The sequence below is a fragment of the Sphaerodactylus townsendi genome, linkage group LG03 (assembly GCF_021028975.2).
Source record: "Sphaerodactylus townsendi isolate TG3544 linkage group LG03, MPM_Stown_v2.3, whole genome shotgun sequence".
In the NCBI taxonomy this organism is placed as follows: domain Eukaryota; kingdom Metazoa; phylum Chordata; class Lepidosauria; order Squamata; family Sphaerodactylidae; genus Sphaerodactylus; species Sphaerodactylus townsendi.
This window is the reverse complement of record NC_059427.1, coordinates 123,676,612-123,703,276: the sequence shown is the minus strand read 5'-3', so window position 1 is coordinate 123,703,276 and position 26,665 is coordinate 123,676,612. Positions and strand designations below refer to the sequence as shown.

At 42.2% G+C, this 26,665-nt stretch overlaps 1 protein-coding gene across 2 annotated transcripts in view; it reads right to left on the bottom strand.

Moving 5' to 3' along the window:
* The window catches only part of CACNA1G (calcium voltage-gated channel subunit alpha1 G), a 268,125-nt gene that overhangs the window by 93,734 nt on the left and 147,726 nt on the right, over nt 1–26,665 (bottom strand). For both annotated transcript variants that reach the window (XM_048491901.1, XM_048491902.1), the window contains exons 17-19: nt 17,297–17,397; nt 13,547–13,670; nt 1,185–1,253 (exon numbers count right to left, since the gene is read on the bottom strand). In XM_048491901.1, the coding sequence (XP_048347858.1) occupies nt 1,185–1,253; nt 13,547–13,670; nt 17,297–17,397 (294 nt within the window). The remainder of the gene's footprint in view (nt 1–1,184; nt 1,254–13,546; nt 13,671–17,296; nt 17,398–26,665) is intronic.

Genomic DNA, 26,665 nt, shown 5'->3' with positions numbered 1-26,665 from the left:
TTTTAGCTGCCATCTTTATGAATAATCTTATTTTATGGTTTTTAACAACTTACATATTATTTTTTGGAATCTGTTTTTATGATTGATGTATTGGAAAGTATGTATGAAAACTGCCCTGGGCAAGCTGGGGAAAGCGGGGTATTAAATTTAATAAAATAATAAATATATAAATACTATAGTGGCTCTGCCAATGCTACTTTCTCTTCTGCAACCCTATGTCTGATCTGCAATCAGGACTGAATATATGAACTTCATTAGTTGTTTTGATCTAAATGATTCCTAGGGTTTTCTTTGGACATTTCCAATGCAATCCAAAACAGAGTAATACCATCCAAAGTCCACTGAAATTCTCAGCAGAGTTAACTTTAGATGTAATGCAGATTACATTGTATTGCACCAGGATGAGAAACTGGTTTCCAGAGTTAATAGCATTTATGCAGCATTTTTGTTCTTCGAAGTCTTCACAGTGTTATTCATAGATTAACTGGAGCAAAAACTCCCTGACACAGTTAGAACAAGAAGTTCTGAGGACACCTATGGAATTCTGTCAATGGGTGAATTGTAAATTCACATCCAAAACAAGACTTAAAAAAACAAGTGGATAGTTTGGATAAACCACTTCATGAAACATCAGGGTCACATATAGGTTACATTGGCTTCACAGTTGCACACATATTTAAGAAAGGCTGGAGCACCGATTCAGTTCTAAGCGTATTTTTAAAGCATACTGAAATACATATATGTTTTGCTGAAAACGGCTGAGTGCATTCTTAAACTCATGTTGTCACTGATAACATAATAATGGTGCTAGTAATTTGTTAAATGGGGATAATGTTATTTGCTGAACAGCATAAAACTCATGAAAATGTTTCAGTCTGTTGAACAACCAAGTCATCAGCTATCATGCTGACTGAATAAACCTCAGAAGTAAGAAGCACACCCTGAGCACATGCAAGTTTCAAAGCAGCATTAGGATGGGATTTCACATTCACTTAAATTCTATTCCTGGGCCAACTGTGCATCTGCATCTCCATTGTGCATGTTGGGTTGACTCAGTACTGATGTCTTTGCTCTCTAAGTACTTTTATGTGCATTAATACCATGAAGTGCTGGGATGAATTCAGTGGATATGAAAAGTGCAGGTGATGAGGGATTTGTATGAAGGTGGTCAGAGGCTCATTTACCTTTATGGTCATTTCAGCCAGGAAAATTGCTGTGAAAATGTAGTTGGAGAGTGTCAGGAAAATCCGTTCCTATTCAAAAAGAAACACAGAGAGACAAGATTTTTAAAAAATAGTCTTACTTCACATGCCTAGTAGTTGCTACATATTGCCTTGCTTTCATGCTGAAATGTGCATCAGTGTTTACTCCCAAAGAAGAAAAGACTCCAAATACACACATGTTAAGTTTTAAGCAATTTACAGACAAATCCAGAGTGGGGGGATGAAGCGACATCTGGATTTACCTTCCCCGGGGCACTTACCCTCGTGGAGGGGCAAATCGGCCAGTGTAGCGGGTGCATTCCAAAGGCATGGCTGGGGGTGGAGTCAACATTAGTTGGCCTTCCGGAACGTCAGTGCCCAGGGCTTGGACTTACACCACCCTTTGGGGTGGCATAAGTCCATTGAGGCCTATGGAGGGCTTTTTGGCAGCAGGGAGGGAGGTTATTTTTAATTTGTTGCCTTCCCATGCCACCAAAATGTCCTCTTAGGGGCAGCAGTGCCACCCCACCTGACAAGGGCTCCGAATTGCATTGCCCAAGCTTCATTGCCTTTTAATCCACAGTAATCTAAGTTAGTGTCATAGACAGCTGCCACCTCATCTATTGGCATGGGATGTAAAATTGGGCTTATCCAAAATTCTATGGACAAATACTTTCAGAGCAAACATTTGAACAGATCCCAAATTGTTATCTGAAAAATGTCCCCTTAAACCTTCTTTTCCAGGGGTCTACGGGAGTTACAGGAGGTACAGCCAGATCTCAGAAGCTAAACAGGATCAGTATTTGTATGGGAGACCGCGAAGAAAGACTCTGCAGAGAAAGACAATGGCTTTTCACTTGCCTTGAGAGCCCCTTACTGAGATCACCATAGGTTCGTTATGACTTAATGACACTTTACAGATACACAAAGAAGTTGTAGGAATGGAGAAGAGTGCAGGAAAAGTCCTGTGTGTCTTTCATGCATGGATGGTTGGATTCATAACAATATGTATTATCACTATTCAAGTTTTACACATCAGTGTGAACAGTAAGCCTTTATTTCATATTTAAAACAAACCTGCTATCATTATTCTTCCAATTTTATAGCTAGGGACCTGAATTAATTGTTAGAAGCTGTGGCCTAGGCCTTTTTGTGAGCCCATAGTTTCTAAGTTCCTAGGTTTCAGAGTGAGAAGAATCCTCTGGATCATATTGCAGTGGGTAAATAAATAAATAGCTACTGATGAACAAGGAGAACTAGAGGAAATGACATTTCCTAATGACATTATATAAATGAGGCTTTAGCCTAATCTCTTTGCAATCCTTGATTACACCAAGAGAGAAAAAGAGGAAACTATGACAAAGTATTCCTGAAAACTTGAATTTCCTGGATCACGATTTACAAAGAATGACTCCAGAATCAGTGAGTAGCTGCTTTCCATGTTGGTGTCCATAGTTTATCACACCATAAGGATTCCCACTATGACCACATAAGCCTTGCTAGGGAAACGTTCCCAACTTTCATCTGAGTACTGCACAAGAAAGACAGCTGTGAATCACCCACTGGCTGCGGTTGCCTCTGGGGGTGGGAAGGGTGGAGCCAAGGTGACTGCTTCCGCTTAACTGACGGCGGAAGCGAAGCCCGGGCCATGTTGGGCAAGGGCTGACATCACCAGGAGGGGATGGCGGATTGACCCCTTTAAAGGGGAAGCCCTCCTTTGTTCTGGCCATGTGCTTCGGCCAGCCGACGATTTGCCCACCCACCTCTCCCTAGGTTTATTTGGTTGTTGCATGTTTCTGTCATAGCCGTTCAGCGGTGGTGCATGGGTAATGATCTGGAAGTGCCGATGGCGGCAAGAGGCAACCGCCCTGCCGAACCGGCAAATGGGGATCTCCTCTTGCCAGGAGTGTCCGCCCGGCAGAGCCCTTCAGCGGAGCGAAGTCCAATACAGGGCATCCGCCTTTGCTATGAAGCAGACAGACCAGATCAAAACCCATGCTACGCCTCACGCTTCTGTTTTGGTTGGCTAATAAAATGGCTATGGCCAAAATGTTTATACCAGCAAAGAGTCCAGTGTGGTTATTGGAGAGGATTCACCCTGGTGGTTCCACCCTCAGAAGGCAAAGTTGAATGCTCAAGGTCAGCAAGTGTGCCATGCAGAGAAAATGCTGGAGAACTGGATGAAATCCTGCTTTATAAGATGCAGATAAAATGTCTGTAGCTGATAGACAAGGTTTGCAATATCAGAGGCAAGTTTGAGCACTAATACAAAATATCAGTAAATTTCCGTTTTGGGTATCTTTAACCCAGAATTTTTCGGTAAAGTCAAAGTCGATATGAATCAGCTTCATTCAACTATTGTCAAAAATATTGGGTTAAAACAACCAGAACCCAAAATTTGACAGTTTTCCTTCCCCCTGCCACCATTTCCAAGCTATAGGGGGCTTGGGAAATGGTGTGGGGGAAGAGAACTCCTCCTGTTGGTGGTTTCCAAGCTCTGACAGACTTGAAAAGCAGGGGTGGGGAGCAATCCTGAATGCAAGGCTGAGGTAGTTGAGTCCTGCCTGGAGGACTGGGCTTTCTCTCTCAGTTTATTTCCTGAGCCCCTGCAGGGCTTGAAAAGCAAGGGAGGGGGAGCAGGATTGGACTTCTCCATGCAGGATCAGACTCTCCCCCCCCACCAAGTAGTATATCTACAGAAGATGAAGTCCAAACCAAAAACTGAGTTTGTGCCCCACTCCAACCCGCCTGCATCTGGCATCTGACCAGTGAGTGGGTCTATACAGCTGCCCAGCCCTTCCCCTACCCCAACACTGAGAAGGCGGAGCCTCCCTTCCCCACTCTCTCAGACCCTACTCACCAGCACTGCTCCTGCCCAGGGGAGACAGAAAGAGAGAGAGAGAAAGAGAGAGGGAGAGGGAGAGAAAGAAAGAGGGATGGAGAGAGATATAAACGGGAGAGAAAGAGACAGAAAAAGAGGGAGAAAAAGAAAGAGGGAGAGAAAGAGAGAGAAAGAACCTTTGCAGGTCGGGAAGGAAATAAGGCAATTCCCCCCATCTGCACCAATCCCCTGGCAAGGCAGTCCTTCTTTGCAGCAGAGCCCATCATCTCCTGACTGACCCTTTCTGTCCATTGCCCCATGATGCACTTATTTCCAAGCCTCTGGAGTACCTTCTCCCTCCTGCAGCCCAAGAGTCAGGATTAAACCCCCCCCTCCCCAATGGACTAGGCAGGATGGCAGCAGGGCCTGCTCTGGTTTTTGTTCTTTGGCAGCAGTGGTGACGGGGGTTCCTGGCCTGGTTCCCACTTGCTCTTCTGAGGAGGCAGGGGAGGGATAGCCAAATGCATTCCCCACATGGCCCAGGAACAAGGTGCCTGGGTTGTCTGACCCCTGCCGGTTCCAAGATATGTCCCTGCTACCTCCTTGCTTCCCAAGTCCTGCAGGACTTGAAAAGCAAGGGAGGGGAAATGATCTCCCATTTGGGGCTGAGCTTACTCAGTCCTGTATGGAGGAATGGGCTTTCTCTTCTCCCACATGCTTCCCCAGCCCTATGGGGCTTGAAAAGCAGGGGTGGGGGAGATTGTTCAGCCCCGCATGGAGATCTCTGTCTCCTTCTCCCCCTTTGCTGTCACAGAGGGCAGGGACATTCAAGCAGCTGAAATGGTGGTAGAGGGCAGGGAGATTCTAGTAGCCAAAAAAGCCAAATGTTATTCGACCCCAGGCGTATTCAGCTTTACGAATCCACCTGGGGTTTATTATCAGTAAAAGAAAAAAACCCCAAAAAGCCAATGAGGTTTTTTGGGGTTTTTCTGTGATTTGGATTTACCTAATCAGAAGCCTTTACATGAAGTATGCAGCAATTTTAGCAAGTAATTACCACACAAAACTCTCGGAAAAGAGCTGAATGCTGTCAAGAGGCAATGCACCCCCCAAACTCTGCTGTGACAGGCTAGCTGAGTTTGGCAAAGCAACAGAACTGGGCTTGAGGCAGTTAGAAAAATCCGTGCCTTTGGAGGCAAAGAACAATTATTTGAAACAACTGAAGCTCAAGTAATATCTATTTCAGTTTCTGGGCATGAACTCTGTCATATTGAGGAATCTTTGTCTAAGTCCCAGCTTCCCTTTGGGGTCACGCAGTGTTCCTTCAGCACTTCCTTAAAAAACTTCTGGTTTCCTGCCTGCAGTTTATGGTGGATCTCATTTTCATTATGGTTGACCTATTAATTTCCATGGTTAAATATCACTACTCCTTTATTCCAGGCTGTGATGGAACTGCACAGATAAATAAGATTTGAAAGCGCACTCGGCCAGTTCTCTGGCCCTCCCTCACGCCCCCAGGAGCAAGCAGCAACTCACCCACCCACAAGCCACCCGCTTGCTTGCCGGCTACCCATCACTTCTTCCACCCCCACACACTGCTTGATCACCCACCGCACGGACGCTGCTTCTTCCAAGTTTTGCCTTTTTGCTGGAGGTCAGGCAGAAGAAGTGCATGGACAGCAAGCACCTCAGTGGGTAAGTCGGGCTGCAGCCAGCCCTGATCCTTCTCCTCACCTGTGCTGCTCTGGGATGACAGCTTCTGGGGGTCTCGCCTGCTGGCTGCATGTATTCCCTGGATCACATTCCCAGCTGCTCAGCAGGCTCCAGATGTGGGTCTTCTCCCTTGCTCTCCCTTTTCCTGTTTGTCTCCAGGGAAAATGCTGAGCCTGGCCGTGTCATCGGCAAGAAGGACAGTGTGGTGGCCAGCTGGCCTGCAGGGGCTCGCCCAAGGAATGTGGGCCAGACTGTCAAATCCCCAGTGCCTGGCATTTCCGTGGGTGGCACAAGAGAAGCCAGGATTGCTTCCCCTCCTACACATACACCGTTTCCCTTTGCTGTGTGGCTCACGCCCACCTGTTGGCTGCTCACTTGCCTGCTGCTTCTTCCACTTACCCCACCCCCCACCTGCTGGCCACAATTTTGGGAGGGGCACTGTTTCAGTGGTGCCAAGATGCCATTTTGTGCAGACATGCCACTTGAGCAACCAGCTGACTAACAGAGGGAGGAAATATCTCTCTGAGAGATACAAGGGTCTTTTAAATTGGCTTCCTGCATGTTAACATCGAGATCCTTAGCTGTGTGTGAAAATCTACCCTGAGAGGGTTCCTGTCAGAGAGTGAATCTGATGTGAAATATGGTAGCATATGCTGGTAGCATATGCTGAGAACAGAAATACACAGACAAAAGAATTGGAAGTTATTTATTTATTGGTCAAGGGAGAAGTAGAATAGTAAAGAGAGACTTTCCACATTGACCATAAATAAACGGTGAGGGGAATATATCTTCAGGGAGACAGAAGAATTCCTAGGCCAGTTAGGAAAGGAATTTTACTCAAAGGAGGATTCCCTGTCTGGTGTATTAGTGATCTGCTTTAGTTACCTCATGAGAGAGATTTCTGTAGAGTGGGAGTCTAACAGTGGAGAGACTGTGTGTACTGTGAGAAAAGGTATCAGCCTGTTAAAACCCAGAGACTTTTTGAATCTATAAGTCAGTAACTTCTAAGAGTAACTCAAGACAAACTGCACCTTCATAAGAAATATAACATCTAAGAAACCTAGAAGGCTTGATAAAATCTTGTGCCTGGAACAGAAATTAGGGCCCGTTCCACAGGGGCCCCCTCAGCGGTTGCACACTGGCATATATGATGCCAGTGTGGCCCAGGGCCGTTCGCACGCTGAGGTGCAAGCAGCCCCAGAGCAGCTGCAGCCCGTGGAGGTGCCTCCGTTTCATTTCCCCATACTTACCTTCTCTTCATGGGGAGCTCCTGGGGATTGAAGGGCAGCGTGGGCATGACTCCTCTTTCCCTGTGGAGCTCCACAGGGAAAGAAGGCAAGTGTGCGGAAAGCAGGAGGCACCTAAAAGCTGCACCTTCAACCTGGTGCCATTTGCATGGTGCCGGCTGGGATACGCTGTTTCTCAAAAGCCTTGCTCACTGGGGGGGAGCACGGCGCTGCCTCGATGTAGAGGCAGCAGCCATGAGAACAGTGTCCTTGGAACAGTGTTTTTACCATTCCAGGGGCGCTGTTTTTGGCCTGTGCGGAGTGGGCCAAAGGTTGTGCATAGGTTACTCTTGCCTGATTTCCATCTGCTGGTTTTTCTTCATAATTCCATCTTTCTTCATTCAATAAATTTTCCTTTTAATTTATCTGAACCTGCCCCAGTTCTCCAGTGCCATTTATAAGAGAATAGGTTTAAAAAGAAAAAAAGGCATTCTATACCTTAGGATGGGGACAGTATTAGAACTACAGCCTGAAACCATCACATACTACCAGAAAGGCTACTCAGACCTGAGGGACCCAGAAAAGGAAAAGGTGGGAAAATCTGCCTTACAGTGATAAAAAGGTGTAGAGCAGGGGTCTGCAACCTGTGGCTCTCCAGGTGTTCATGGCCAATTGGCCATGCTGGCAGGGGCTGATGGAAATTGAAGTCTATGAACATCTGGAGAGCCACAGGTTGTAGACCCCTGGTGTAGAGTGACGAGGGAGTGGGGGGTGGGGTGCCACAAAGGCCTTATATTTTTCCTCCTAAGCAAATGTAATTGCTTTCTGTATTCTTCAATATTTTTTGCATCTCTGTTCCTTTGCCATTCCAGCTATTTAATTTCTTTGATCCTCACTGCTCCAACTATTCCCCCCCTTTTAGTTGTACATCAAAATATTTGACCATTCCATGCCCCATTTTTTACTCTCACTTCCTTCTTACTCTCACTTCCTTGCACGCTCCTCCCACACATTAGTCAGAGACTCCCTAAAACAAAACTTGTTCCTTATTTATTATTAAATGTTTTATTGTGATCCTTCATCACTTGTGGTGCTGTGAAGACAGGCCACAACCCAAAATCCTCTGATCATTTATCCTAAAAAGGAGAATTCTAGAATAATCAAATACATCTCACTTCAGAAACTCCTGCATGCAAGAACAATGGCAAAATTCAACCAAACTAGGGCTCATTCCGCACATGCAGAATAATGCATTTTCAAACTGCTTTCAGTGCTCTTTGAAGATGTGCAGAATAGCAAAATCCACTTGCAAACAGTTGTGAAAGTGGTTTGAAAACGCATTATTTTGTGTGTGCGGAAGGGGCCTAGATCTCTCTCTGGTCTTTCTTTCTTTCTTTCTTTCTTTCTTTCTTTCTTTCTTTCTTTCTTTCTTTCTTTCTTTCTTTCTTTCTTTCTTTCTTTCTTTCTTTCTTTCTTTCTTTCTTTCTTTCTTTCTTTCTCTCTGTTTGTTTGTTTGTTTGTTTATCTATGTAACAGTTTCCTAATAACCTCCCTGACAACATGTATTAGGGTAGAAAGTTTTTAATAGGCATTTGGAAGTTAATAATGACCCGGGAGCTCAAAATAGCTCTTGCCTATTCAAATCTCTCATGCAAGGTTTGTCTTAAGAAGCAAGTTAATAGAGAGCGGCACCAATGCTTGCTCATTAAAAAGGTTTGAATTTTTTTTTTACTTTAATGGTTTCAAAGAGATTCATGCAAAAGCACAGTTCAACAAAATTAGAAAACAAACCCTCTGCCTTAATGAAGTGCACATTGAGTTAGCAAACACATATGTTCAGCTTCTAAAAAAAATTAAAGCCTGCCTGCAAATCTATTTCATGCCATAGCCCTGCTTAGATTCTGAAATCATCTGAAATTAAAATACGTGCTTTACTCTGCATCGAAGTATTGATTCAGGAAAAGCTCAGGTTTGAAATGGCTAAATTTATAAACCTCTGAACATATCTGGAGGCTGTCCATATGAAATATACAATAGTTACTCTCACCTAGTGACCATGTTGTAATACAGGCAAGATACGAGGCCTATATTTGTTTATTTTAATTTAACCATGTTTGCATCTCACCTTTCTCTTCAACAAAATCTGTCCCCAAGGCAGTCAACAATATACATCAAAATAAAACATAAAACCAAGACATTCAAAAGCATAGCAACATATAAGCAAAACACCAGAAGCAATACATTGATATTAGCTTAAACTAACCCTAAAGTAGCAGCCAACGCCAATAAAAAGGAAAGCTTATTAAAAAACCCAAAACCACTAGCACCTAACCCATCAAACTTCTTTGAAAATAAAGCCTATCATTCTGTACCTAACTTTGTTGCTAAGTGGCACTGGTGCCACTGGTTTCAAACAGGAATGCACAAATACTCAAGGTCTGCACTTTGAATTAAACCATCTTCATAGCTAAAACTATCATTCTACATTCCACATTCACAGTTCTTTAGGGTTCCAAAAGGAATGATGTTTGTCTCATTTGCCAGGATTGAATTGGAAGTCATTTTAAAATTTATTAACATTCAAATAATATGTCAGAAATATATATTAATACCTTGAAGGTCTGAAAGAAACAAAGGTTGATTAGATTTAACAATTTAGTAAACACTTTGTTCTTTTGAACATAAGAAAGCATGTGTCTACCTGTAGGCAGTATTAGATACATGGTAGTAAAGGACAAAATTGTACCTCAATACTCTTCTCGTATCAGGAATGGAATTTAGGACACTCCACTTGTTGACCGTTTGTTCATATGAATCATCCTTGGAATACACTATGCTTTGGAGTTTTAGTCCTTATTTCTGATGTGGAGGAGGATGTGGATTGCAAATTACGTCGCCTCAAGAGTTTCATTATCTTTCATTTGAATACACTCCACCCCTCCAGTTTGAATCAGTAAATTGACTTTCTACTGTTTTGTAATGAGGGAAAGATTGCACCTGGCTATTCTTTTGCTCCTCTTTGTGGATTGTATAATTAGCCCTGTATTTTCGCTCCATTAATAACTGCGAGAAGCAGGAGTCAAGCTAGCAGAGCGCAGTCCCTTTTGGTATCCTTTATATACTTTTTAATTTATTATTTTTTGTTTACATTGTGGGTTTGGGTTATGAATTGATTCTATTTGTATATACTCATTGTTTTCTGTAGATTACCCCATTTCACTGTAACAAGTTGTGCTTCTTAGTACCATTCAGTTTGTAAGTATAAAAAATTTATATTTGGGGCTGGGGGTTTCATTGTAAACGCTTCTATTTATTTGCATTTTTGTTATCATTTTGTGCAGAATGAGCCTTGAAATTTCATTACGAGGTCGGTATTGAGTCTAGATTTTCGGCTAGGTTGTTCTTGTATAGATGGCTGGTTTGTTACATTCTTGTAAACTTGGGTACATTTCCATTTAAGTTTGTAATGAAAAATATATGCAAAAAAGCCTGTTGTTATTGCACTCCAATTGAAGGCTTTATTTTGTCAGCACTAAGCTCTAGCTTTACTACCTTGTGGTTGTGTACCCCCTTTTTCTCAGTATGGTAGCATTAGAGACATGGCAGAAGGATCGCATGTGACACAGCAGCCCTCTTTAGTCTTTACATTTTTGGTGCTCCTACTGAATGGCCTGGGCCAGCCAACAAGCTACAAATTCTCCCAATACAGACAATCATCATTTAGTGTGGACAGAGCAATGTGTGTATTTTCCAGCTATGGTACACATAAGGAGAAGAAGAGTTTGGATATATACCTCATCTTTCTCAAATGTAAGGAGTCTCAAAGCCGTTTACAAATTGCTTCCCTTCCTCTCCCCACAACAGACACCTTGTGAGGTATGTGGGGTTGAGAGAGTTCTCAGAGAACTGTAACTGGCCTAAGGTAACCCAGCAGGCTTCCTGTGAAAGAGTAGGGAATCAAATCTGGCTCTCCAGATTAGAGTCCACCACCTCTTAACTACTGTACCACACTGGTTCCCAGCATATCCACAACAAAACCAGGTTTCAGATTGCACATACCAAAGCTGGAAAGAACACACAGTGGTGTTTTCAGCACAGCAGAAATAAAACACCTTGAGAAAGTTTTAAAATACATTTTGGTAAAGAAGTTCGCACAGCAATCTTCCTCAAAACTTCTCCAAAAAACTTTATTTCTCTCAACCCAGGTTTTACAAAAATTGCTAACCTAGCGATCTTTCCCCTACAACCTGGGTTGAAGACATTTCCTGCCTGTCCAAACTTTCATTTTTGCCACTCACACCCACCATTTTTGTGCTGCAACAGAGATTCTGTACAGGCTTCCCAAGGAGGTTTCCTCTGCTTTCAGCTCATCCACAAGCAATTTCCATGTAAAAAGTAGATGAATAAAGTTTGCTTTGCCTAGTGATCCCACACATGTGTTGTTTTTCCTTTTTCTCTGTTCTGCGGGGGGATGTCTGCAAAGCTGCGGCGACCCAATTAGAAGCTCCAATATGTGTATATTTGTGTTGTTGTAGCTTTGCAGACATCCCCCTCAAAACAAAGAGGAAAAAACGACATATGCGTGGGATCGGTAGGCAAGACAAACGTTATTCATCTACTTTTTACATGGAAATCATGTACGGATGAGCTGCAAGCAGAGGAAACCTCCGTGGGAAATCTTTACCAAATGGCAGAGACACAGACAATTTCTCCAGCAGCACAAAGAATGGCGGGCGCAACTGTGAAACTGACAAGAGAACTGTGCAGCAGGCAGGAAAAACGATCTGTTTTGACTGGCTGTTTTTGGTGAGCTGTGTGCAAAGTTAAAAAAACCCCAAACTTATCTTTTTAAAATGTCTGCAGGATGTTTTATTTCTGCTGTGCAGAAATCACTATTACTCTACTCATACAAATTAGTGATTGTGTGTATCAAAAGGATCATCTGTACAGTATTTTTCTGATACACAAGGAAGGAGTCCCAAAAATGTGGTGACTGAAAAGGGCTTGAGAGTTTTATGTGACTGTACCTCTCTGTCTCTCTGGAACTGCAATCCTAAGCATACTTACCAGGATGTAAGTCCCATTGTATTCAGTGGGACTTATGTCCAAGTAAACATGCATAGGATCAGGCAGCAAGTAACTGAAATAAAATAATACAACAGTCAGATTAATATGCTTATCTGGTTTGTATTTGATTGACAGTCACTGTAAAGATTGGGCTCGAAAAGCCATTATGTGAATCTATCAAAACAAATGTTTTAAGAAAATAGAATGAAGATGTCTGTGCATATCAGAACAAAGAGAAGAAGAAGTACAAAACAAGCAATTCCTCTCCCACACTTTCTCCCAGACTCCTACCCCCCATGCCAATGCTGAACAGATGGAAAGGACCAAAAAAAACCCAGTGTTGTAACAAGAAAGCAAAAGCGTTTGAATGTGGAGAAGAAAATTGTGACAGATGCCATAGCTGTGTCAAGTATCAAAACAACCAATTGTGCTTTGGGAAATCGGATGTGAAACCCAGGAAGTCTTGATGTCTTCAACACATTGATGCTGCTATTGCATGTAGCAGATTAGAGTGACGGACAGCTTGGCGATAGCAAAGAAATAGCAGGGAAAGGCCTTCCACAATTCTTGGAAAGAAAAATTTATTGCTTGAATTAATGGCATGCAGATGCGGTTAAACAAAAATTCAAAATCAGTTGTAAAGAGTTGAGGCCTGGTCCTTTTTGCAGCCAAAATACTATATGCAATAGCAAAAGAGTGGATGCTATGCAAATCATGGCAAGTTCTACATACCCTTAAATTTGAGGCCTGTTACACACCAGCATTGTATAAATACAGTAACAAGTATGCATATTCAAACAGGAGATCAATAGGAACTACCAGGTGAGAACTAAAGCCTTTGTGTGCATGCAGTGAAAGCAGTGGTTTCAATCTGGGTGAAGAACAAATTTAGGCACTCAGGATGCTGATGTGGCTTCCTTACTGCTTATGCACTTGCAACACCTGCTCACCCTGTACATTTATGTATGGAGGAAAATTATCGTAATGACCCAGTCCCCTCTGCTCCAAAAGGAAATTATCCTGAATGGTTGCCCTGACGTTCCCACTACCTCAGAAATTGGGAACGTGAACTAACGAACTTAAAAGATCAGAGTGCTCACATATCCCTTTAGATGTGTGAAAGGTGGCACGCAGCAACACTCTGCAAGCCGGTTAGAGCGTTTCTTTTCTTGAAATAGATGTGATTGTTAACCCTTCTCACTTTCTCATGATTTTCAAAGCATAGGTCCTGTTGCTTGTTAATGGAGTGGGATTACCGCTCCAGATACAGAGGAAATTCTGGGCTAGATGCCTACTTTTCATAAATCTGGAATTTGAAGGGAGATCTACTAGCACAGATCAAAATAATTTCACTGGGGTGCACTTGTTCCCTTTTGCACTACTTGAAGATTACCCATGACCCCCACTGAAACCTTAAGACCAACAGCAGGCATTGATAAAAGCCCAACATTATTTCCCTGCAAGACAGGTTGACAAAGTTGTAATATCATTGGGAAGTGATGCATTTGGCTACTTACAGCACTGTGTGGCTCGATTTTGGGACGTTCCATGGCAATGGTGATGCAGTTCAGAAAAATTATAACCAAGACAATATGATCAAACATCTTATGAGTGATGATTTTATTGCATATCAGACGGAATCTACGGAGAAAATAGGGGGGAAAGACATAGAAAATTATTGTAATTATATGAAGACTGCTATTCCTTCCTAAAGCAAACACTTAAAATAATTTTTTCTCCATCACAGGAAACTGAATGGTAATGAATATATGTTTTTCCATTAGACCAAAATAGTTTCAGAATGGCAATTCGTTTGATGTACACTTTTGTCCCTAAATTTTCCACCCCGCAAAGCTTCTTCCAGGATTTCATCTTGCTCAAATGTCACTCATTGCCAGGGTCACACTTTTTCAAAAAGGGCCTTGGTATTCTTTTGTATAATTTAGCTGATTAGTTAAAGGCTCTTTAGCCAATTTTAACTAACTAAATTTAATCCCACTATACCTCTACACTCCTTTCTTTTGGTCTGTGGCAGGAAAAAGGTCATTAGAATTTCTGTGACTTTGTAGAGGGAGTAATTAGATCAATTATTCCTGATTCAGCCACACTATGTTATCCACCCTCATCAAAGGCTGCCCTTTGTGCCTGAGTGACGGCTTGCTCACTTCCAATCAGAAGGCATCTCCTGATCAATGTCCATGAAGAAACACAGAGGGCCAGGTGATTTCTCTAAGGTCAGTGATTCTTCCTTTCTCTAAAAGCAATCCTATTTCCCAGCTCCGAGACTCCAGTTTTACTTTAGGAAAAAGTGTGCCTCTCACTATTAAGTTTAGGAAGCATCCCATTGGCTCTGCACAGCCTCACCGGGTTAATATAATTCTTAACCCCATCAAACATTTAAACATTTGTGTAAGATAGTAGTTTCAAATTTCCTACATTCCCCCCTCCTGCACCAAAAGATTACTTGAAAAATGCAAGGCATTAGGGTTCTAATAATATCTCTTCCCAAATATCCTGATTTTTAAGTCTAAACAGAATTAAAGGAACCATTCCTTTGTAAAATCTGTAAATATGCCCCCAAATTCTTTAGGCATAACACAGAGATGGACATATGTGGTAAATTTGTGGAAATCTAAACTAAAGTTGTATAGTGAAATACAAATTAGAGGCAGGCTAAACCAGTTTGCCTCTTCCAGGCCTGGGAGATTTATCATTGTGAGCATAACTGTTTAGAATGCTGGACTACATTAAAATTCCCATTCTGACATAACACTCGTTAAGTGACCTTGGGTCAGTCAACCTCAGTAACCTACCTCACATTATGTTTAGAGAATAAAAGGGAGAATGGCACTTTGAGCTCCTTAGAGCTCACGATAAGTGATACATCAGTCAAGTCAACCTTTATTGACATATCTGCATACAAGATAGGCAAAAAAAATCCATATATAACACAATAGATCTTGAGAATCGCCTGCTGTCCTATAGGAATCTTACTCTGTTATTTGTCGAAGCATCTCAATAGTGGGACATAGAACTTTGGCTGTTGTCTCAGTTATATTATCCACATCCTATTTAACAAATATAAGATTTTTTGTTGGTCCGATAAACTTTTTTTTCTTTGCCAGAACTGGTTACAAAAGATTTAGCCTGGTTGTCTCATATAGAGGGCAGTACAAAGGCACATGCTCAAGTGATTTTACACAGTTCATGGTGCATAATGCAAATTCTCTCATGATGGAGAGAAGGATAGGATAATAATCTAATAGTCTGAATTCCCTCAGCCTGCCAATACTTGACTTTCCTTTTGGATTCTGTCTATACACATACTAGTACCTGATAACTTAGGCAGTGCTTTAAACCCTTGTTTACTCCTTGATCACGAGGAAAACAAACAAACTCCCATTTGTTCAGGTGTCCATATTTAAATGGAACAATACATTGGAGTTAGATGGAAGACTTTTGAAACCAAGAATTTTTCAAGAATGATCTGTAGTAGGTACAGATATGGCTTGGCATATTTGCATGCTCCCTTCTGTTTCTATCCTTCTTTCATACACAAGCTTCTGCTTATTCATGACTTCTGAATGTATCCAGATATTCACAACATTTCCTTGTTTTTGGTAGCTGCTGTTAAAATGTTTCGATTAACAGCAGCGTTCCAGACTCATCCCTGCGCATCCGTATATATAATTCTCAACATGGGCCCAACTGTGGTCACTTAAATCCATAGACTGGCACCACAAATAGGCAAGACACAGGTTTGCAAAAAACCCAAAACTGAAATCTTCTCCCTGTTGTCATTTGCTGAAGTTTGCTCCAGGGCATCTGTTCTGCAGGTTCTGATCCTGGGAGCCTTTTCAGCCCCAAAAATACATACCGTAGTTGTACTCAGCTGGTCCAACCAGCAATATACAGTTTTCCTCTTAAATTTTTTTTTCAATCTCTGTAATTTTGCAGACACAAATATGAGAATCTTATCTGCACAGGAGATCCATTTACCTCTCATTGAGAAGCATTGGGTTGACCTGCCCTCAGTAGACAGTCAGTTTTTCTGTGCAGTAAGAAAAAACTAAGTCTGTCCGTGGAGGGCAGGTCAGACCAATGCTTCCCAATGGATAGGTCTTCTGAGCAGCTGATTCTCGAATTTGTATGTGCATAGCTATGGAGATTTGTCATCAATTTTTAAAAAAAGGAAAACTATATATTGGTGGAGACACTTTGGTATTTGGGCAAATATTCTATGGTAGAAGCTGTTTTTTTGCTACAGAGTTTTGCCCAAATACCAGTGCCTCCCCTGTCATCACCTGTGTGATGACACCACTTCCATAAATGACATGATCACGCCAGCATCACTGAGGCTTAGGCTTCATTTTAAGCTTGGTAATGTCCTTGCCGGCTAGCTGGATGGCGCTGGGGGAGGGGTCCCAAAGCCCTTGGTGGAAGTCTAGGGTTGTTGAGAGGATAGGATAATGATATAAGCTGCTTTCAATCCCCATTGTGGAGAAAGGCACAGTGAGGTAGATAAGTGAGGTATGTAATGAATACAGCTTAAGATGGGGGCAGTTAAAATGTGGACTTGTTGGTGGGTAGGAAGGAAAGAAGGAAGGAAGGAAGTAGGGAAAAATGAAAGGATATAGGAGTTGTCAGGACGAAGGAATGAGGAAAGAGCATGAGAAGGTAGATACAGGAGTCAGATACCTTCCCACGACTCCCTGCATGTTTCCCACTGCGCAGTTGGGCCAGGCCAGGTGACAGGCACTCCAAAAGTGGGCCATAGTTTTCCTGAGTAGAAGCAACCAGGAGGAGGGAAGGCTGAAGATGGGGCAGATAAAGGTTGGTTGGCTGGTAGGCAAGAATGAGAGAAGGAAGAAAGAAAAGGGTAGAGGCTATGGGGTTTTTTTCAAGGAAGGGAAAGAGAACAGAATGAGGGAAGAGGAAATTAGATGCCCCCTCAAGTCCCTGCTGGTTTCCTGCTTACAGTATCTGTATACATTGTTTATAGTTGCAGATTTCTAGAATCTGTTATTGTGGTTTACAGTGGAAATAGCAAAATATATTGCTTAACTTCAGAAATGCTGTGTCCAGACCGCCACTGAATGTTAGCACAAGCTCCAGTCTTTAAACTGACAGCACCTATTTGGTCCTTACAATTCTAACTCAAAGTCTGCAGGAATTCTTGACTGCCAAATTCTGTTAACATTTCTTTGATTAGCGGATCCAGGAACCCCACCTGCCACACTGTTATCAATCAAACTAAAGTGCCTTACTTAGACTGAGGAGCAAAGATGTAGACAGACCAGGAATCTCTTTCTTTGCACCAGGTGGGTAAGCGTGCCCTTATCCAAGCTTTCATGCGGTCCTTTTTACTCTTAAAAAAAGAGAGAGAAAGACATACAAGCAGAGGGTGAAAACTTGCACAATGAGGTACCAATCAGTCAATCTGAGTGGCGGCGACAGCCATTAAAACCAGAATCTGAAACCTGGAAAACAGAGAAGTGCAAAGCTTTTATGATACTTTAATTCCCACCCTTCTCCATCACTCCTAAAAGAACCTGGTTGGCTTGCAAGGTGGGGTCGTCCCTGAATGGGACTTCTTGGTCATAAAACAAGGCTAAAACAATGACTCTGGCTGTGCAGAGATGTAGCTCCTGCTGTGTTGCTCAAGGATGGATTAATGATATCTAGCAGTACAAGCAGGCTTCTCCACTTACAGAAGCTGCGTAAAGAGGCAGGTGGCTGGGAGAACACAGATTTAGAGAAATTTATTGCGAAGACATGCACCACTGTGCACAGTATCTGTTTAAAGACCACTTCAACACGGCAGCAGCAGCGTTTCAAACATCACTGAGAGGAAAACACAGACATAGCAGCAAAGGAAAACAAATACAATTGTCTCTCAAGCTCAGATAATATCACAACACAAAGTGTCAAAATACTGCTCCCTATGAAAAATGGAATATGACAAACAGATAGGGGAACGTCTCCCAGAAGAGACATGCACATACTCTGATATAAAGGTTACTTACTATTATTCCCTAGAAGAAAGAAATAACAAAACCAGCAACAACAGAATTTCAAGAGTTTTTTTTTAATTATGAAAGAGTCTACATGGCAAAGTCCCACTCAAGGGACGGGTACACAAGTTATATTCATCTGTCAGGCAGGCAGCTGCCTGATTTCTAAAAAGAAATATGTGTAAAATGGTAGCTCACTTATCTCTATTGCAACAAATTTTTGCAGCCCACAATACTATGATTACAGAAGTTGCTGAAGCAGAAATATATAAGCCTACATATTTGGAGGACTCCTATGTTTGCAAAACCTACCCTGTTATAAAATTAATAAACAAACACATACACATATGTAAACTTAAAGAGAATCATCATGGCCGTAGTTGCTGCCTGGGAAGGGGAGGAAGCCCCTGGCATCTGCCCTAGTAAGGGCAGATGGGGAGCCTCCCGGCCAGGGCAGGAACAACGTCACCCAGAGGGAGGCCGGCCAGAGTCTTTGTGCCGACCATGTGCTCTGGCTGGCCAGCAATCATGTGAGTTTAAGAAGGTCATGTGGAAACCACTTCAAGCACAGCTGCTTTCAATGCTGTAAAAGCAACTTGAAAAGTCTTTGGCCATATAAGAGAAGCTTCATCCTGGAATCAGCAATCACAGAAACTTGGGCAGTACTGGGGTGGAGAATAGAGATAAGATGGGTTTATTCCACATGGCCCATGGCTTTTGATGTTACCCAAGTATGCTGGAAGGGGTCACATATTTGTGCAACTCTCACAGCACAAACATAATGTTGGAAGGGACCTAAGCTGGTCACAGTAAAGGTAACAATTCAAGATTGAAAAATGAAAAAAAAACCCACCCCTACTTATTATTTCAGGATGTCTTTCAATTAAAGGTATTTTGGACTGACAGAGCCCAGCTGTCCAGCATGACTAAGGGGACTGAATGAAATCAATACTTATGCAGCCAATTCAAAAAACTATATTGTTCTAACAACTTCACCTCAGAGTTTATAAGAAATATCTTCGTGGGTGGTCACAGCAAATGTTCAAATGAACTGGGAAATATGGATAACTAAAACAATAAAGCTAAACAAACTTAAATGTGCTGCATGGTTCAAGTCACAAAGATGTACAATTGTAGTCTGGGAGAACAAGGCAACTGAGACAAAGCAAATGTTCCAAGGGGACATATGTAAACTTAAAGAGATGTCAAATAACCTGAGGAGTTGAATATCGGAAATAAGTTGCAAAATTCCTCTTATTTTATCAACAGTGAAAAAACTCTGAAATATCTGATGTATCTTTTGTTTCATATTCATCCAACACTGCATGTACTCATTGCATGACACTAATAACTTCTAATAAATGAATGAATTTGTCTCAAACAAATAATTATCTTCAATCAAACCAACTAAGAATGGTGCCAGACAGACTGCATTAGAATCAAATAGGATTATGATCATGTAATGCCTTCTTGTATACCCCCAGGTATGTCATAATGGCATCTCTCCCTGTGTCATCTACAAGAAGGAACAGGGAGGAAATTGGTAAAGTTCATGCTAGCTAGATGGCTAGCAGCAGCTGAATAACTGATCATTGAATCTGTTCTCTCTGCTTATCGGTACTTAACCCAGAGGTTCTACTGAATGGAGAGGAACAGAGGGAAGATCCTGCTAGCTAACTGGTTAGCAGCTGAAAAACACCTACTTTCTGTTTACAGGTATTTAAGGATTGGGCATGCTGCCATTTTGGCTTTCATGGGCTATTGTTCTCTAGCAATTGCTACTCTATAACTGTGGAGGCCACATGGACATTAAGTTGTAGCAGAAGGGGTGCCTGTAGACAGGCAAGAATGCGGAAGGTAGCAGCCCTTCCTTTGTGTGGATGTGAGGAGCATGCCTATCACAGGGTGAAAGGAAAGCATCACCAGGGTTTTTTAAACCAGTGCCCGTAAAAACATGGAATCAAACTTCATAAGGAGCTAAACATCATAAAGAGTTTTCCCTTTAGCCCTCTGTTGGCTGGTCAGTTGTTGATTTAAGTTTTAAATATGAACATCTTTTAGTTGTTCTAAGCTACCACAAATGTGAAACATCAAAGGACCCAGGTTTCAAATAAACAAAATCAGTTAAAATACATAACATTTTTGAGTGATTTCCCCCTTAACCCATCTCTGTTGGCTCTTGCCCTGATACAGCTTTAGCACAGCAGGAGCCAGAGGACTAGTCTTTCTGCATCAAAAAGCCTGACTTCTTAACAAGATTTTAAAATATAATTTGATGTTAGTCCTGAAGCTTCAGAGAGAGAACATTCTTTGTTAAGTGAATGAACTATTTTTTTAAATTAAACAAATGACCTTGAAATGACAGGTAATTTGGTGGGAGCACAACAGGCAATTTTACATTATTTTTGAGAGGCACCCTGCCTATATGTACGTATATCCTAAAATGGAGAAGCACATTACTTAGTTCTACTGATATTATGGTTGTTAACCAATAAGTGCCTTCCCCTGGTTAGCCCCCTGATCTTGTCAGACCTCAGCAACTAAGCAGGGTTGGCCCTGGCCAGTATTTGGATGGGACACCTCCAAGAAATGACAGGGTCATGACGAGGAAGCAGGCAAGGATGCAGGCAAGGGGGGGGTTCCCGGGTTGAACCCTCCCATTACATGTCTGAAGCTCCCTCCCTCCGTCTGTGGGTTTTTTGTATTTTTTGTATTTCTTTCAGTTTGTGGCCTGTAGGGGGCCCAGCTTTTAGGTTAGAGGCCCAAAATTTCAGAGATGTTTTGGGAGACTCTCCTGATGATACCACCCAGGTTTGGTTCAGGGGGTCCAAAGTTATGGACTCCCAAAGGGGGTGCCCCACCCCCCATTGTTTCCAATGGGAGCTAATAGAAGATGGGGGCTACACTTTGAGGGTCCATAGCTTTGGACCCCCTGAACCAAACTTCACCAAACCTGGGTGTATCATTAGGAGAGTCCCCTAAAGATGCCCTGAAAGTTTGGTTCTGCTAGCTAAACAATTGCACCCCTGACAGCCAGCACCCCCAAATTTCCTTAGATTCTCCTTTTAAACCCACCCCCTTTGGCATGGATTTAAAGGGAGAATCTGAGGTTCGCAGTTTAAACATTGAAAGTGATGCTGTTTCAGGGTGGGGGATAATCCACCCCAACACAGCATCACTTTCAATGTTGTTTTAACTGGGGACCCCAGATTCTCCCTTTAAGGTAGATTTAAAAGGAGAATCTGGGCTCCCTAGTTTAAACACCATTGAAAGTGATGTTGTTTGGGGGTGGATTCCAGCATCACAGCAGCTGCCCATGGGGGGGGGGGCAAAACTCAGAGTTTGCACCGGGCCCCATTTTCCTTAGCTACGTCTCTGCCTGGAGGGGAGGGCAGAAGGAACTTCTGGCTGCAGGCTGGGAGCCCAGCTGATGGGGGGCAGGGGGGACAGGGGAGTCTTCCATTCCCGGCCTCAGAGAGCTGCTTTTATAAGCACTGAGGCCAGGGGTGGGGCTTGGGGAGGCATTGTCCCGCCCCTAGGTACAGGTGGGGTGTGGCCCCGCCCCCGAACCCACCCCATAAAAAATCTATACCTACGTCACTGGAAGCAGGCAATGTTAAACCCTCTCTGAAGTGTCTTAGAGAGCAGCAGTGGTGTAGTGGTTAAAAGCAGGTGCATTCTAATCTGGAGGAACCGGGTTTGATTCCCCGCTCTGCCGCTTGAGCTGTGGAGGCTTATCTGGGGAATTCAGATTAGCCTGGGCACTCCCACACACACCAGCTGGGTGACCTTGGGCTAGTCACAGCTTTTCGGAGCTCTCAGCCCCACCCATCTCACAGGATGTTTGTTGTGAGGGGGGAAGGGCAAGGAGATTGTAAGCCCCTTTGAGTCTCTTACAGAAGAGAAAGGGGGGATATAAATACAAATTCTTCTTCTTCTTCTTCTTCTTCTTCTTCTTCTTCTTCTTCCTCTTCCTCCTCCTCCTCCTCCTCCTCCTCCTCCTCCTCCCTTGGAAATGCTACAGGCTCAGCATAAGTCAGCTGTGACTTGATAGCAAAACAAAAAACAAAAAAGCACACCACCAACAGATGCTTGCAAAACAAAGTTGCACATATCTGCCAGCAGCTGAAGATCTAGGCTGAACTTCTGCTTTCCTCCTGTTGCAGGTACTTAAAATGAACATCAGCTAGTTAACACAAAATGATATTTCCTGTACCGGTTCCCATTTGCTTATTTACATTTTTCTGTTAATTTGATTTTTATATACAAATTGGTGTTTTTGTAAGCAGCTTTAACTGTCTCATCTGATGAGAAAACCGCAGTAAGAAATGCTCTAAATAAATTAGATTTGGCTATGTGCTGGTCAAAGCAGGTCAGCTTTAGAGAGAGGACAAAGCATCTGGAACAGGGAAATACTTTTAAAGCAATTTCCAGAAGGGGAGGGGATACTTTTGTCACTAGTAAAAAAGTTCCTGAACAGCAGTGAGCCCTTTCAGCCCAGTCCTAATCTAGTATCCCTTTTGCCACTATGTGCCCAATTTGTAATGCTTTAGCCGTCTAGATGGTTTTTATGAACCCCTGGTTATTCTTAATCAAGGAAGGGGAAATAAGCCAGTTTAATAGAAGCTGCATCATTGGAACCTGAATCACAGCAATCTCCTACTCTTCTGGACACCTCAAACACATGAACCATCAACAGAGCACAAGACAATTGTATTTCGGTACACAGAAATGGTGCATTTCTTATAGGTCATTTGGACTGTAAAAACTAGATCTCTGTCAAGCTAATTGCATGGAATAAGTAGGGGGAACAAAGAATTCTGTTTTTCTGTGAGCTCAGCTAGGTATCTCATTAGCCCCTGCTAACAGTTGGAAGAATGTCCATTGTAATGAAAATGCCTGTGACAAACTGAATTCTGGAATGAGAAAACTACCTGCCAAGCAAGATAAGAGCAGTCCGGAGCACAATGATGGATTTATTCTTGATTTTCACCTCCTTGCCCAAAGTGAAATTTATATATATATTTTTGAATGAGCTCATTATTTTACATGCCCTAGTCCTGCTCACCTGCATCTATAGATTGATGGTCTGCATCTCCCCTGAATCCCCTGTCTCTAAATACCGTGTCAAATTGGTTTAATAAGCCAGGATTAAAGATGTATATTGAAAGCTGGAAGGCCTCCCTTGGGACATCCAGTAATAGCCATCGCTTGATCTATATAGTTATGTAATCTGAATGAGCTCCAAAAGCATCTCTTACTCAACTAAGATATGTTGGTGTTTATCTTGAGGCTTTGTAGTTAAATCAGACTGTGTCAGCAACCCAGGAATGCTTCTTTGTATATCCTTTGTCCAATTTTAATGTATAAGGTATTTTGGGTTTTCACAGTTGTTCCCAGCAGGTCATTCAAAGACTAAACACAACAACAATGAAGGAGAGGTGAGATCACTTTGCCTGTGCTGGGAGAGATGGCAATGTGACCCTGTCAAACATTTGCTGATGCTTCCTCTTTCTTGGGTGGAAATACAAAAATATTGATGACACAAAGGTACAGTACTTTGAGTGAGACTATTGGGCTGCCCCTGAGGAAGCTAATCAACATCCAGATTTTGCTGAATTTAAAAAAACCACCAACAAAAAAGAATTCTTCTAACCAAACTTGGAAACTTCTTTCTCTGCAAAGGCCAGAGATGGAGGCTTGCGTACAATCAGCTTGATTGCTCATGGAGTTTATATTATGTTCAAAAAGATGGCTCAATTATGCTACTCAAATCACATCTACTTCTGAAAACACACCTGGTCCACATGAATAAGGATGTGGAAGGAGAAAAAAAAATTGATAACAAATGCATGAAATGGTAAACATGAGGAGAAAAATCTGCTATAGACTAATACAGGTAAAAGTCCCTGTAGATACATACAGGAATATCTGTGCCTAAAGGGAATATTTGGTGGATGAAATACATGCCCCATTTTCTTCAATATCAAGTGGTATTACGCTTCAAAACACAATCTGGCATTTTTTAAAAGCTGTCTAGAGATTCTAATAATGAAGCCTACTAATACTTCCCTGATTAGAAATTTCCCATGTCATTAATGTATATTGAAGGCTGGTGGAAATAATGTTGGAACTTAAAGGTAAAGTTTCCCCTTCAGTTGTGTCCGACCCTGGGGTACCACTGCAAGCAGTGATTTTATGGGCAAGCCTCTTTTGTGGGGTAGTTTGCCATTGCTTTCCCCGGCTATTCTATAACCCTTGGCTATGAGCTAGGTACTCATTTACCAACCAAGAAATGGATGGATGGCTGAGTTGACCATGAGCCAGCTGCCAGGATATCTGACCCACAGGGGGCTCGAACTCCTGACTGTGTGAGTGGCAGTGCAAACACTTAACCACTACTCCATGCGGCTCCTGTTGGAACTTAACACATCGTCAATCAAGAGAGAGAGTTATTGTTCAACTTTTCAAGGCTAAAACTTGGGGGGGGGGATCTACAACAAGACACAAAACTTCATAACACTGAACATTTTGGGAGAGATTTATTTATTTATTAAACATTTTATATTTATTCTCTACCTGCCTTTCCCTTTGTGCTTTTCAAGGTAGGATATAAATATTTTAATAAATAAATGTCAAGTCCTGCAATCAAAATGATAGGAAATGGTTGCTTTTTTTAAAAAAAAATCCTATTTTCTTTAATATTTAGTTTTTTGTGAAGCTCTACAACTTGTTCCAGTTGATTTTATAAAGCTGAAAATCCTACTGACTTTGGTAGATCACAGAAACAAAGCTGGAGAGCAGCCCAATGAACATCTAACAGAGATTTCTACTCAGGGGATGCACTATAAGCTGTAACAGAGCTGATTCTCAACTGACAAGGCCTAGTAAAAAAAAATCCTCATTTGGATCAGAGCCACAATCCCTTCACAGCTCATCCCTAACAGTTCCTTCTGCTGCTTCAACCCCTGCTGCTCCCTGCCTCCTGTATATATAAAGGTAGTTTAAAGGCTTTGTGTGTATGTAGGGATGAATCAGTTTATCACAGTAGGGTTTAACAATTCCACAATAATAAGCAGAATCCTTCCCAAGCACTGTTTATATATTATTTGTCAACTGTAAAAAAATGTCATGGCTCTAAACAATTTAACGTGCAATTCTAATGCCCACTCTGTCCTCTTATCCATATGTGGATCACGACTGCAAGTTTGAATAATATTCACCATCAACTGTCGTTACAGCTCTTCTGGGGTTTAAACAAGATAAATAGGACATTCAAAATGGCAGCACAGAGAATCCACAGAGTGAACATGTCGGCCTCCCAGGATATTCCATTTCTCACTGCAAGGTCACTATAAGCAAGCAGGAAATCTCTAGGGAGAAATGTGATTTATTCACTACAAATGGTAATTTTCTCAGGTGGTGTTATGCAAACTAAGCTCAGCTTGCAATATCTGGATGTGCTTGGATTCATCTATGGATTTGTTGACTCCTTATGATCAAATCCTGTTTACATCAACTGAGACTTTTTTAACTCTCAGCATGCAAGACAGTCTCTCATCAACAGCATCCATGTATGTGTGTATGTGTGTGTTTACTTCATGCATCTTGTTTGCTTGTTTTAGTCAATTCCTCCCTTCAAATGCATTCCAGGGTGGGTTACAACGATCTATAAAAGCTTGTGCAACAGACAATTTGTCCATTTTAAAATTGCTGCAGGGCTGTTATTTTTACAGCTTTAGACAAACATCTCTCTCCTTGTAGAGTTTGTTCCTAATAAGCAGAGAGGTTCGCATCATGTTTTTCACATGTACAGCAGAGCGGATATACAGTCCCAAGAGTCTCCATGTGCCCTTCCAGGAGTCAGAATTGAATAAGGAAGGATGGCTGCAGGCTGTTATCAGATTACTTACTTCCCTTGTTTTCTGGGTACCCTTATTTCTTCCCAGTTGGTGTCCTGTGCAATGTCTATAATTCCACTTGAAGGAGCAGAAGGAAGTACCTGTTAGCTTGCAGTTCACTTCTTTCCAATCAGCTGGATGAGTTGTTCAAAGGTGCACTGGAATTTACATGTTGGGTGGTAGTGTCTTAAGCACCAATCACAGGTAGTAATTGACAAGCAGAGATATAAAGATAACATAAATCTGGGGCGTGAAATTTGGGGATTTAGCCTAAGGGCAGGTTTGGGGAAGGACCTCAGTGAGGTACACCACAGAGTCCACTTTCTAAAGCAGCGATTTTTTCCAGGGCAACTTTTGTAGGCAGGTATATTTCCGAGGTCCTACTTGGAAGTTGGCGACCCTACTTTGGAGATTCCTCAAGTATCAAATCAGCTCCAAATTGCCGCTAATTTTTCTTCTCCTTTATTCACTTTCATACCCACTCCCCTGTTAACTGTTACCCATACAAATACTAACTAGGGTTGTGTTAGATGTGTAAAGGAACTGAGATGAAGATTCAGCAGGGGGTGGGCAAGTGGTCAGCTAGAGACAGCTACAAAAGTGACCCTTCTGTCCTTAGACTGATAGTCTCAGGTCTAATATCCTGATGGAAGTTAGTTGCAGAGACTCTTTCTAGGTAGCAAGATAGCAGCATGCTATCTTTCCAATTTCCTATCCTAAA